The sequence below is a fragment of the Lytechinus pictus genome, chromosome 5 (genome assembly GCF_037042905.1).
Source record: "Lytechinus pictus isolate F3 Inbred chromosome 5, Lp3.0, whole genome shotgun sequence".
NCBI lineage: Eukaryota > Metazoa > Echinodermata > Echinoidea > Temnopleuroida > Toxopneustidae > Lytechinus > Lytechinus pictus.
Genome location: NC_087249.1, coordinates 1,494,357 through 1,507,650, shown reverse-complemented (window position 1 = coordinate 1,507,650; position 13,294 = coordinate 1,494,357). Strand labels below are relative to the sequence as shown.

The 13,294-nt window shown below is 35.2% G+C and overlaps 1 protein-coding gene across 2 annotated transcripts; it reads right to left on the bottom strand.

Annotated features, from left to right (window-relative positions):
* Positions 1-756: 756 nt before the first annotated feature.
* On the bottom strand, positions 757-13,262 carry LOC129260616 (COMM domain-containing protein 10-like). Of its 2 annotated transcripts, XR_010293579.1 has the most exons (8): positions 13,109-13,245; positions 10,313-10,403; positions 8,580-8,690; positions 6,290-6,361; positions 6,084-6,167; positions 5,097-5,264; positions 2,202-4,121; positions 757-1,192 (listed from the first exon to the last, which is right to left on the bottom strand). XR_010293579.1 is itself a non-coding variant. In XM_064099590.1 (7 exons), exons 1-7 carry the CDS (start codon positions 13,135-13,137, stop codon positions 4,083-4,085), a joined length of 594 nt encoding a protein of 197 aa, XP_063955660.1. In that variant the 5' UTR covers positions 13,138-13,262; the 3' UTR covers positions 757-4,082. The 2 variants fall into 2 exon arrangements, 1 of the variants encoding a protein (XP_063955660.1); XM_064099590.1 differs by having other exon boundaries at positions 757-4,121; positions 13,109-13,262.
* Positions 13,263-13,294: the final 32 nt, after the last annotated feature.

The window sequence follows — 13,294 nt, the reverse complement described above, 5'->3', positions numbered from 1 at the left end:
CCAGAGGCATTCCACTTGTTTGAATTATTATTACTGGTGGGGAGGGGGTTGAAGGAAAGGTGGAAAATATAGTTCTGATAACTGGGAAGATGGATAGTCAAAATGCAAAATATAGAGAAGATAGACAGAGGGTAGAATAATGAAGAGTGTTGGTAAGAGAGGGATAGACAGGGGGAGACTGAGGGAAGGAAAGAGAGGGGGTGGGGGAGTGATTAAGAGGGGAAGTTGGAGGGGGAGATAGAGAGGGGGGGCTATATCTTTGTGATTGCCAGTGTACTGGGTACCATTCATGAAGGTTTTCATCACTAACAGTTACCATAGAAACATATCATTAAAAGATTGAATTCAAGCTCCTTGATTCAAACACATACTGGAAGATTCCTGCTGATTCAAGAAGATCTCTCCAATTCTGCTTCTGTATAGACACTGCATATGTCAGCATATGCTGGCTTTTCCATCAGTGTTTTAAGAACCTCTCAAATAAGCCAGCTTAACCTATTGAACACAATTTTATTTCAGTATAATGCACATTCCCCATAGACAAAATCACAAGTTCTCTCGGGCATAGGGCTTAATGGGTTAAGATCAGATTTTCTGTTTAAATACAAAGTAAAAAGATCATGCTAATGCTGGCTAATTTGAGTGGTTCCTTCGTAAGCACAATCAAAACCAAGGATTACTCTTCAACTTGGAAGATCATGCCATTGAAGACATTTCATGACTTCAAAGTTAAGCTTCATAACAAAAAGACAAATCTATGATAAAGTTATACAATTTTAATATTCTACTCTTATCCTCATTTACAAAAGAAGTACAAAGGCAAATCTTTGTTTATATATAATATACACAAAGTAATATACATATGGATGCCGCAAAACATATTTATGGCAAGTTACAAATGGAATATCATATCAAATACTTGTTAACAATTAAGAAGCTACTGGATTATTCAAAACAAGCAAAAGGCTAAAAAAGTTTTTTAAAATGAATTCTGATTATTCAACACCTGTACTGTAAAGAAAAGAAAGAAAGAAAAAGTTCTTAACTAGGCAGCTTAGCAACCTCCCTACAGCAGTATATGCCCACTTGCTTTACAAAAAAGTTGGTCTACTTTTCTTATTGTCTAATACACATGGGCAAAACCCATTTAATCTATTATCAAATTAATCTACTTGCCACTAAAATACATTGGCTGTCATTTAGTTTAATGCCCTAATTTTGTTTATAAAATATTTCACCAGACTACAGTAAGTGGTGATGGACCACGTGGTTATAGACAAAATGGCAAATGAGCCAAGTGACAAGTAGATAAACTGGTCACAGACAATATGGCCCAAATTCACAAAGGTGGTTTTTAAAACCATCAGTTGAACCTATGGTGTATGCAGATTTCCTGTATAAATTACGCTTATTTACCACAATGCTAATAATGCGCACTTTTGGCACATTGCGCCAAATTGACGCCTGTTGCCGTGGTTATCCATGCTATTTTATTCATGAGGCCACTGTTTTGAATTAATGAGTCCGCTCTTCAAACAGTCGACTCATGAATAAAATAGCGTATTTAACCATGGCAACAGGCGACAGTTTGGCACACTGTGACAATAGCGTGCATCAGCATTGGTAATTTTTTTATATACACGGTAAATAAGCGTATTTAAACAGGAAATATGCATTAACCATGGAATCAACAGATGAATTTAAAAACCACCTTTGTGAATTTGGGCCTATGTGATTAGACCATGTGGGATAAGACCAAACATAAAATAGACAAATTGGTGTAGACCAAGTGATAATATACCTGAAAAACATGGGCAAGAATTGATAGAATTCTAATAAAATAAGTGATGAGCATGATCTAGTATAAATGAATATAATGGAAGAAGCCGTCTGAAAACTCTGAATTGATCGAGTACTCCAAATGAATTGTCAGACATCAGTGATTCCTATTAGCAAAATTAAATCCAGGGGTTTGATTATTCATTACTATGAATTTAATTGCTTCCACTAGAAACATTAAATGAGGTGGTAGTTTATCCCAACCAGCACTGCATGATTCATTCCCGGATGCAGAAACAGCTATATTGGGCTTTAAAAAGTCCACTATGAGGGGGGGGGGGGGTAAATTAAAAAAAATTGCAAAAACTATACGTCATGACATGCTGTGTGATGAGATATTTTTATTCATTTCAAGTCTGTGCATGTTTTGGTAGCAAGTTTATGATAATCAAACAAGTGGTTGCAGGGTCATGGCAATTACAGAATGAACCCCGAACCTACAAACACTTGCACAATATCATGAACTTGGTACCAAAATATGCACAATAGTTATAAGAACAAGGAGGTTCATGAATCACGAGTCTTGGCTGATTCTTGCGATCAATAAAATATGCAATATGATCTTTTGATCCCTAGATGAACTTTGACCCATCATGCTCATGAACACACATGTGGTATTACCTAAGGTTCATTTGTAACAAGTGTAAACACAATTGATGCAGAAATAAAGAAATGAGCACAATTTGAACAAAAACTTGATCTTTTGACCCCATCATCCCCCAATAACACACATGTGGTATTACCCAACTTCGTTCAGGCAAGACACACAAGCACTGCAGTACGAGGTTGGGTGACTAACATGAATTTAATGTGGGAGGGGGTCAAACTGACCACCCCTTATTTGGTTCAGGGTTAAATGCAATATATCCCACGCACAAAGTGAAAGAGTGTTGTTACGATGATACTCATAAAACTTAAATTGGCTGACATTAACCATACGTACCACCATCTGACACTTGTAATGTATGAGAGATGCTAAGTTTCCAAGCAAGAGTAATTATAGTCATCATTATCATTGATCATCATGGTCAAAGGTCTTATAAATCTTCTAAAGACCATTGGTCACATACTATTGTATTCCAGTCTCAACCTTTAAACAGGAATTGAATTTCTTTGAATTCAAAGTCATATCTATTGTTCAAATTGATTATCAAATATATCTCTTTTGAAATACCCATTTTAGCTAGCAGCATTGTTCTGCATAATAAGTTGTAATAGCAATAATACTAGTCTATTGCTTGTAACATTATGCATCCAGAATAAACAATTGCTTGTCAGAAACATCTCACACCAAAGGATTAATTTGTATTTATGGTACACATATCCACTGTTGTACAAATTAACTTATTGACTAATGAATTTTCTTTTTGGCAAAGACGAATACAAAACTCCTAGTTAGGCACCACCTCAAGCAGCTGGTACATGTATGACTTGGCTTGAAAAATGCTCTAGAATGCAAGCAAAAACTTGGATTTTTTGTATAATGCTTGATCATGAAGCAATCACTATTGTGCCATGTATTTGAGAGATAACACTGGCATAATGACCCAGAAATTTTGAGGGGGCTACATATAGTGTATTGTATAAAATTCATAAAAATTTGTGGGCAATCGAGCAAAAAATTTGATATTTTATTACAAAAATCCAATTTTGTGATAAATTTTGATATAATATTAAGAAAATAATATATTTCACCGTTCTCTCTTTCCCTTTCTCTCTTGGTCGTGAAATGTCGGGGGGGGGGGCAAGAGCCCCCCCCCCCATCTGTAAGCCAGTGCAAGGAACAAGCTTTACTTATGATTGCACCTGTGTTTGAAGCAAACACTAATATTATACTCATATCCTCAAGATTGAAAAAAAAAAAAAAAAAAAACATCATTAAGAGTCTGGCCTGTATTCTGTAATGGGGTTTGATTTAACCCCTGGTCTAAAGTTGTGATTCAACTAAGGATGGCCAATTAAGTAAAAAAAAACAGTAGACATTCAATTTGACAGCAAATTAGGTTTGCATTCAGTCATAACTGTTTGGGAATGATAACTAAAATAATCATCTTCACCATTTACCTTTTGAAAAGGAATAAAATACATATAAGAAGTGTACAATGTTAATACAGTTTAAGTATTTTTGGCTTCATAGCACTGACTTAGACCATGGTTTAAGCCAAACCATGATTAGGCACACAGACCAATAACTTTTAACTGGAATAATTAGATTGCGTCTCTGATGAATATCTATGCTGTTATCAGCTCAGAGCATCTAATTGACCTTGAATGGTTTCCAACTGAAAGAAAAGAAAATACAAGAAACCAGAAAAATGAAATCACTGTCATGGGAAATGACTTACATTGAAAAGTATTAAAAGCACAACAGACATCGACACAAATAAAGGAAAAAATAGCCCTCCCTTACAAATGATCATATCCATGTAAATGTCTTGAACTTGTTGATACTTGACCAAACCATCAAAATGGGGTATATTGTGTCATCAAATGCTACTTCATTCATCATCATATTAATTTACATTATTTTTCGATACTTAGATTTGTTTCAAGAACTGTGTAAAATGGGACTTTTTCAACCATTTCACTGCTATGGCAAACTACCGTTACTAATCATAATGTATTGTTTCTCTTGACTCTGAATCTACACATGATTGATGAAGAGAATAAAAAGTGCACTGATCTCGCTCATGCACTATATCGTATGGAAAAATTCTTTACACACATAAAGTTGTTTTATTCTGAATTGAATCACTGTTTTCGTAAGATTTCCAAGTAAATTGCCATTGTTTTATGGTTGGCTACACAAACCCTTAATATAATCAAGCAGCCATGTGTTTCACAATACATAGGACTATTTAAGACTTTGAAAAACTACAGAGTAATGAAGTGATGGCCCAAAAAAATGTCTCATGCAATTCAGCATTTTTGATGCCATACGAACTAAACCAATAATACATTGATTTTAAAGGGGCTAATTATGTATTCAAAAGGTCATATCCCCCCCTTGGACTGATTCCCACCGAATTTGGGTAAAAGAGGAATTTCATCACGCTCTCCCAAAATATGGTATAAAAATGCTAAAATGCAAAATTGTAAAATCGATGAAATCACACTTCAGTACTCTATATTAATTGATGGAATATAATAATGCTATTACATAGTGGATACCCACAGAATATTTAAATAAAATTACTCGTAATAATGATCAAAATACCTAAAAACAGAATCAGCATACAATTAGGGATGCTACCTACCTGATTATAGAATGAAAATAGTTCTTCATGGGTAAACTCCATTCGTATCCTATCCTTATCTCCATGATCAGTAGTTACTCCTAGTTCTATCAAAGCGTTTGGCATTTTAAGCTTGGTTTGGTTCTGCTGTGACATCTGAAGATTCAATCTCCAATTCACGTCTGTCAGCTGTAACATTGAAGAAAATATATTTTCATTATTTCATTTATTTCCATTATCAGGATAACAAGAACCAATTTTTTTTTTGAAATCCTGGTCTTGTTAAGTTGCAATAGAACATCTGAGATATGAATAATAATAATAAACAACAATCATAACTAAAATCACAGATGCATGGAGAAAATACAAGGATAGAAATATCAAAAGCAATTGGGACAATAATAATACAAGTTAAATTAAAAAAATGACAAATCACCCAAAATGCCTTTATGTACAGTGTATGAATAAACTGAACAATTGTCTACTTATAACAATTGGTCAGAACAAGAGGTCCATAGTTTTAATATAAAACAGAGCTTCAATACAAATGTATTCCTTTAAGTTTCTAGTATTAAATTGCGTTCCACATTTTAATATTCTTAATTATTATTATCAATATTAATGATAAATACGACGTGGTAACGATCTCAAAACGTGCCAAATGTCTCTGAAAGAAAAAGCGTAATTGCTGAGAAATGAGCAAAATAAGCATGGAATTCCATCAAATGTCAGATATTTTTCCATCCAATATTTAATACAATGTTCCACATATGCTTTTCTGTGTTAGTGTTCATCAGAATTATCGGTTTTGAGCTAAGATTTCATGATTCCATAAAGATAAGTTTACATTAATGTCCTAGATCTAGATATATAATAATATGCTGACAATTAACCTTGATTTCAAAGACTTTCTCATGCAACCATTTTGTTTTCCCTTTAATGAACATCCAGGGTAAACATTTTACAGTTGGCTGATAAAAAAATAGCTGTATTTCAGATCATACTTACTTGATTAGGAGAAAGTGATCGATTTCTAAGTTTCTCTACAACATCTTTCCCAAGTGAAGTCCAAGCTTTGGCAAATAAAGACACCTGTAACATAAGCAGGGAGAAAGAATATAACTTTCCATACAGATGTAATATAAAGCTGTCATGTAACAATTACCACAAGGCAATATTCTTGAGGACTTGAATCTAAACTGACTGAGACTCACCTTTTCTTCATTGAGATGTATGCTCTGGAGTTGTTGAGAAAGATTGGCTGGTTTAGTCAAATGATACGCCGCCTGAAAGGAAACAAAAGACCTTTAGCATAATACGTCTCCATGTGTTGCCACATTCAGAAACACAACAAAAAGAGCAACAACAATAATACTCATAAAATAAGATCATCTAGTATCATCTGTGTGTGTGTGTGTGTGTGTGTGTGTGTGTGTATAACCTTGTCTCATCTACAATCACTTTTACGTGTTATTTACCAAGCTCATTTTCTCTCTTGAGTTTCTTATTCTGTGCCCGTTACATGTATGACAAATAGTTGATTCACCCATATTGAATGAAAATTACAATAAATAGACTATCAATGATCTATTATGCAATGAAGTAAAATACAAATCTAATAAGCTTTATCTTGATTAAAAAAAAAACAATGATTATTCATTATACATCCATTAAATCTAAACATGCTAGGACATGAATGTGCATTTAAAGACAGATTAGAAATAAAAACAAGACAAACCTTTAACAAAAAAATAACAGTTGTATGAGATCTATGATGCTGTATGGGAGTGAGAACAAGATGTGGGATTTTGAGGAGGAAAAAGAGAGCAATATTGAGAGTGATATGTGTTGTGTGAAGTAGATGGATAATAGGAAGGAGGACAAAGGCTGGGTTTAGAATCAGTCTATCACATTTTTCAAACAGCTGTCAAATCAAATGAGGAACTTAAATTTGTTTTGGGTAGTCTTGTGAAAAAATGACAACCAACAAAAATATGTTGTCAATGAGTGAATTAGAAAATGTTGCTTTTCGTACGAGATATCTCTGCACACATTTTAACCTCTATCCATAACAAGTGGAACGCCTCTGGCAGTCTCACCTCAGTCTCACCTGCATTACAGGATTCAAAATAGCAGCAGTGCTGACTTTGAAAACTACTATAATTTTATGAAATAATTATTCACAAAAAACACCATTCATATAATGGTACATTACAACGTTCATTGACCCTAAATGACATTTGAAATTGATCATGTGACCTAAGACTTGTCAGTGAGACTTGATGACCTCTATGTCCACAATTCATAAACTATATCCATAAACTTTGAAAGTTATGACAGCAATTTAATAATCACCGCCAACATAGTCAAAGTTCATTGACCTTTAATAATGACCTTTGACCTTGGTCATTTGACCTGAAACTCGTACAGGATGCTCAGTGATACTTGATTACTCTTATGTCCAAGTTTTATGAACTAGGCCAATACAATTTCAGAGTAATGATGGTAATTTAACAAATACCCCCAAAATGGCCAAAGTTCATTGACCTTAAATGACCTTTGACCTTGGTCATGTGACCTGAATCTCGCACAGGATGTACAGTGATACTTGATTACTCTTATGTCCAAGTTTAATTAATCAGATCCATAAAATTTAAAAGTAATGATGGTAATTCAACAAATACCCCCAACTAGGCCAAAGTTCTTTGACCCTAAAATTAAATGACCTTTACCCTTGGTCATGTGACTTAAAACGGTGGGATGTTCAGTAATATTTGATTACCCTGGCTTATGGCCAAGTTTCATGGACTAGGTCTATATACTTTCTAAGTTATGCTGTCATTTCCAAAAATTTAACCTTCGATTAAGATTTGATGTTGACGCTGCCGCCGCCGTCGGAAAAGCGGCACCTATAGTCTCACTCTGCTACATGTATGCAGGTGAGACAAAAACAAATTGAAGTTCCTTGTTGGTTTCGACAGCACACAGCAGGTTGAAAAATGCTATGAAAATGGCTGATTTTCTAGCCTGGAACCACCCTAAAGTCGAACAGGAGGGTTTAGCTGAGGATGGAGGGTAAACTGAATTGTGTAAATAGGAGGGAGGGATAAGGATGATTGCTCTCAGTGTGAAGTAAATCCTATCACTCCTGTGCCCCTGTCTTACAAAGAGTTACGATTGATTCAATCAATCAAAACTATGGAAAGCCAGCAACCCCAACATCTAAAATTCATGTTTATTCAAAATACTTTATAGATATGATGTATATTCATACATCCATTTTTTTCTTTAAAATTCAGTGTGCTTCTCTTTGTTTACAAAGGACGATGTGCAAATTTCAGGTGGATAAAATTATGACATTGATGAATTTCTATATAGTTGAAGTTGATCGGATCAATCGTACCTCTTTGTAAGATGGGGCCCTGGTTCATCAAGGACAAACCTGGTTAGAAATATTGAGTGAATGACTGAAAACATGAATAGCTGAATAACGTATTAACTAACCTGTTCAAGAATAAAAGCAGTAGTTTCTAAAACAAGTTCTAAATCATTCCTTTCCATCCCAAGAGCATCTTCTAATTTCTCTTCCTCATCCTCGGTGAAGGAATGTTCATCCTGAAAATGAAATTTAAAAAAAACTCTGTAAAATGTTCCTCTTTCATAAATAATAATTGCCATTTATATAGCGCTTTATCAATCTACGACTGCTCAAAGCGCTTCACAATCATTATTACCCTGTCACTGGATTCATAGCATTTCAAGCAGCCTGTTAGGCGCACACTTGCTAAACCACAATGACGGTTGTTTCCTACCGGTACCCAATTAGCACCTGGGTGAGAGTGGCAAAGTGTGGATTGACGCCTTGCCAAAGGACGCTAGGCCATGGTGGGATTCGAACACACGACCCTCTGATTGCAAGGTGAGAGTCAGAACCGCTACACCATGGCGCTTCCACATAAATGATAATGAATCATGTTTAGAAGATCTTAAATTTGTATTCTCAAAATACTGTTTATGTGTATGCCGTATCTACTTCTTAAAATGCCATGAGCACACAAAGGTGGTTCTGTGAATTTTATATTAAAGTATCCACTAATATCACTATCCATTGATGCAGGAAAAGCAATCCCCATGAACAAGTGTCAAGACAGTTTCCTATACCGGTGAATCTTCCAACCTTGAAACTCTTGGGATAAAATGGGACCACACAAATTTGCTTGAATTTATAGGCAAAATTTGAAGTTCAATGTAGATGAGGCAAATAAATGTGCTTTGCATAATCAGGTTTGAATAATTGCTTTCACTTGGGCGATTATTTGAAATGCAAACTCTAATGAAAGTTTCAATGAATTTGTAGACAGGGGTGGGGTTTCTAACTTTCTATGAATGGTAGCTAAACCAGATTTGACTGTACATTAAATCTAGTTAGAATGTCTTAGACTGGAAGTATAAATTAATGAACCTCATAGAAAATATCATTTAACTTCTCAATTTCTGTAAATCCTAGCATTAGGAGAAGTTTAACTGTGGAAGCTGCAGTGTATCATCCACTCCCTCATTCACAAAAAATGAAAGCAAAAACCTTGGGCGGCATTCTGATGCCAATTTCAAAGGTCAAGTCCACCCCAGGAAAATGTTGATTTGAATAAATAGAGAAAAATGAAACTAGCATAACGCTGAAATTTTCATCAAAATCGGATGTAAAATAAGAAAGTTATGGCATTTTAAAGTTTCACTTATTTTTCACAAAACAGTGATATGCACAACTCAGTGTCATGCAAATGAGTCAGTCGATGATGTCCATCATTCACTCTTTCTTTGTTTTTTATTGTTTTAATTATACAATATTTCATTTTTTACAGAAAAGACCATGTTGACTGAATCATATAGTATTAAACAATGCTAATTCAACATGATCAGGGAGGAATTAATCGCCGTTTCACTTGACTATGAGGAGAAAATTAGAATATTTCATATTTCATACAATAAAATACATAAGGAATAGTGAGTGGATGACATCATCATTCTCCTCATTTGCATACCGACCAGGATGTGCATATAACTGTTTTGTAAAAATTAAGCAAAACTTTAAAATGTCATAACTTTCTTATTTTACATCCAATTTTGATGAAATTTTCAGTGTTATGCTTGTTGGATTTTTCTCTCTTTATTCAAATCAACTTTTTGTTTTTGAGGGCACTTCAATTGACGATGTAAAGATGATATATATGACTCACCCTAAGATGAAGTTTCTGAATAATTCTTTGTAGAAGTCGAGGGAACTTGGAGGAATCAAGCTCATTTATAAGACCGACTGCTTTCTTGATGCTAGAATATCAATGAAAGGTTTAAATGAACTTGATTACTAATGGCATAGGCTTAAATATTACTCAGCTTTAAAAATTATTCATCAAAATATTCATACATTATACAAATTAAGTTCCACATCTATTACACAAATTTACAAATTAATGTAGATCTTGATGATTATGAATCAACACACCTAAGGAATAAAACGATATACTATAATGCTATTGAATTGATAACTATTAAAAGTTTTTGGTCTCGCATGTTCATTATTCTTTCAGGTAGTGTCTATCTGCCATTGTTTTGAGAATAAATGTGTTCGAAGGAATTTTAACTACATGTAGTACTGATTTCAATAAATGATTTATAGTGAGATCTTCTAGATAACCGAGTGACGGGGGGGGGGGGGGGGGGGAGGGGGGGGTAGTGGGTCATTGACTGGGAGTCGAACAGCAATGAACGGCAACGTCAACATCAATTCAAAGAAAAATCTTTTTTATTTGGAAGTCCAGTCCAAAGTCACCAAACATGCAAAAGGAACTTTCGTGTCATAGAACAATTTGATTATAGTTTTGAAGAGGTCAAATTTATTAACTTCGCCCAGTCCCATGAAGTGTTGAATGCGTTGTGCTTTATAGACAGCTGGCAGCCATCTGTTTAGAGGGTTTTTTTTCCTGTGCACGGCGGCATGTAACATACCGGTCGGTACGCTACCGGTAGTATGGGTGGACTTCACGTTGGTGGTGCGCTGGTCTAGCCAGGAGGCTCCTAGAGAGTAAAAATCATTTACTAACGGACATGTATGCTTACTCTCAACCAGGGGCGGAAATCTCTCCCAAAAGGTAGGGGGGACAAGGGGCTGGAAAATTGAAAATTTGACAAGCAAAAAAAAAAGAAGAAAAAAAAAAAGGTTATCATCCCCAAAGTAAGGTCATCTCGTCCTAAAATACATGTTTTATTTCGATTTTGAATAATGTATTTCTTACCATCATAAAAGACCACAAATAGTAGGGGGACATTTGATATTGTGTCCCCCCTACTATTTTGAGTAGGGGGGACACGTCCCCCCTGGGATTTCCGCCCATGCTCTCAACGGAGCCTGGCCTGGAATTGCTTCCTATACATCTAACAAGTTACACACACCGCCATAAAACCTGAAACTTTCGCCCCTGAGATTTCTACTTTCCTTCTAGTTCTAAATGATCTAGCCCTAAATCATGTACATAGGGTACAACTTCATTTCCAACATTTCTACGATATTTAATTTTTAAACAAGAATTCAATCAAAAAACGAGAAAAATGTTATGAAAAGACGGGAAGAACTTGCCACCATGTTTACGTCGCCATCTTGATTTCATTGTCTTTCGCTTGGCGACAGCACGCAAACCACATCCATATAATCGTAGTTAGTGCATAATTTCTGTTTCCACATTTTATTAAGATTACTATTGAGACCCCAATCTACCCCAGTGTCTCCCTCGATTTGCACGGTCGACTCCTGGGGCCGATTGCACGAAAGGGTCTTTGCAAGAACCATCTTTCGTGTCGCCCATTCATTATGATGCGCCATGTGAAACGCATTTTAAATAAATTACCTGCAAACATATTTCATTCATCCGTTAAAGTAAACAAAATCTTTGTTTATAAAATTTAAAATTAGGGTGTCTGGAGAAAAAAATTATTTTTCTTATTTCAAGAAAATATCACATTTTCTTTGTGAATTTGAAGAGAAATGACCTTCAGACTGACAGAAATGTAACATTTTTGAAAAAAATCCAATTATTGGCTGCAAAAAAGAAGAATGAAATTAGGTAAATTTTCAGCATTTCTCTGCCATAGACTGTGTAGTTAAGAAATGGACACACACAAATCAAAAATTTTAGCTTCCGAGAGCTGTTATAAATTTATTATTAATGCCAAAAACTTGTCCATAAAGAGTCCAATAGGATTTTTTATGCTCTATCTGATGGTATGATTTTTATAAAGATTTGGAAACCAGATCACAATGAAAAATTGCGACAAAGTGAAAAAAATTGTGCAAAACAGAAATTTCATTTTCCCATAGAAAACGCATGGAGAAATGGCAATCTCAACACACACAAAAATAAGGGTTTGCAATTTATCTCTAATTCCTTATTTAAAATGATCATATAAACTTGTCCTTACTGTCAAAAGAAGCCCCTGAATTTTCTCTTTCCATACATGCCAAACACAAGTTAATAATCAATTCAGATCACATTTTTCTAGTAGCCTGAACTTCCCCGAAAAAATGTGCCATATTTTCCCATAAATTAGCCTGTTTTATGCTGACACTTTTCAGTGTGGCTTCAGACACCCTATTAAAATGTGATACCGGTATATCATGAAATTGTATACAAATTGATTTTAAATGCTAGCTAACAAAATTTATTTGTTTATCATACATTTCAGAAATATCCCGCACACAGTGCATCATAAGAGATGGGCGACACGAAAGACGGTCTCCTTGGAAAGACCCTTTCGTGCAATCGGCCCCTGCCCTAGCTGAGCTCCGGCCATTCACACAACATGCGAGGTTAGTATACCGGTACTCCGGCCCGCTTCGCGGCCCGACCGGAGCTCCCTGGGTTAGATCCAGGCATAGGTATCCACCCATTCAGATCCCAGCGGCTTTTTTAATTTTACAATGAATCATAAGTCACTAATCTTCGATTTCATTAATGTGTCAAGGTACTACGTTTACATACCTAGCAGTTTCCGTAAGAATCAAAGCCATGTCCACGCTATTACACTAAAAACTTTCGTGAAAACACTAAAAAAATTGTGAACTTTCGTGTCGACCTAATGGTAATAATATTGAGCTGAGCTAGCTAGCTAGCTGCATGCCTGCAGTTAATGTTCAAATGATGGCGCCCTTCATTTTCACCCCTATT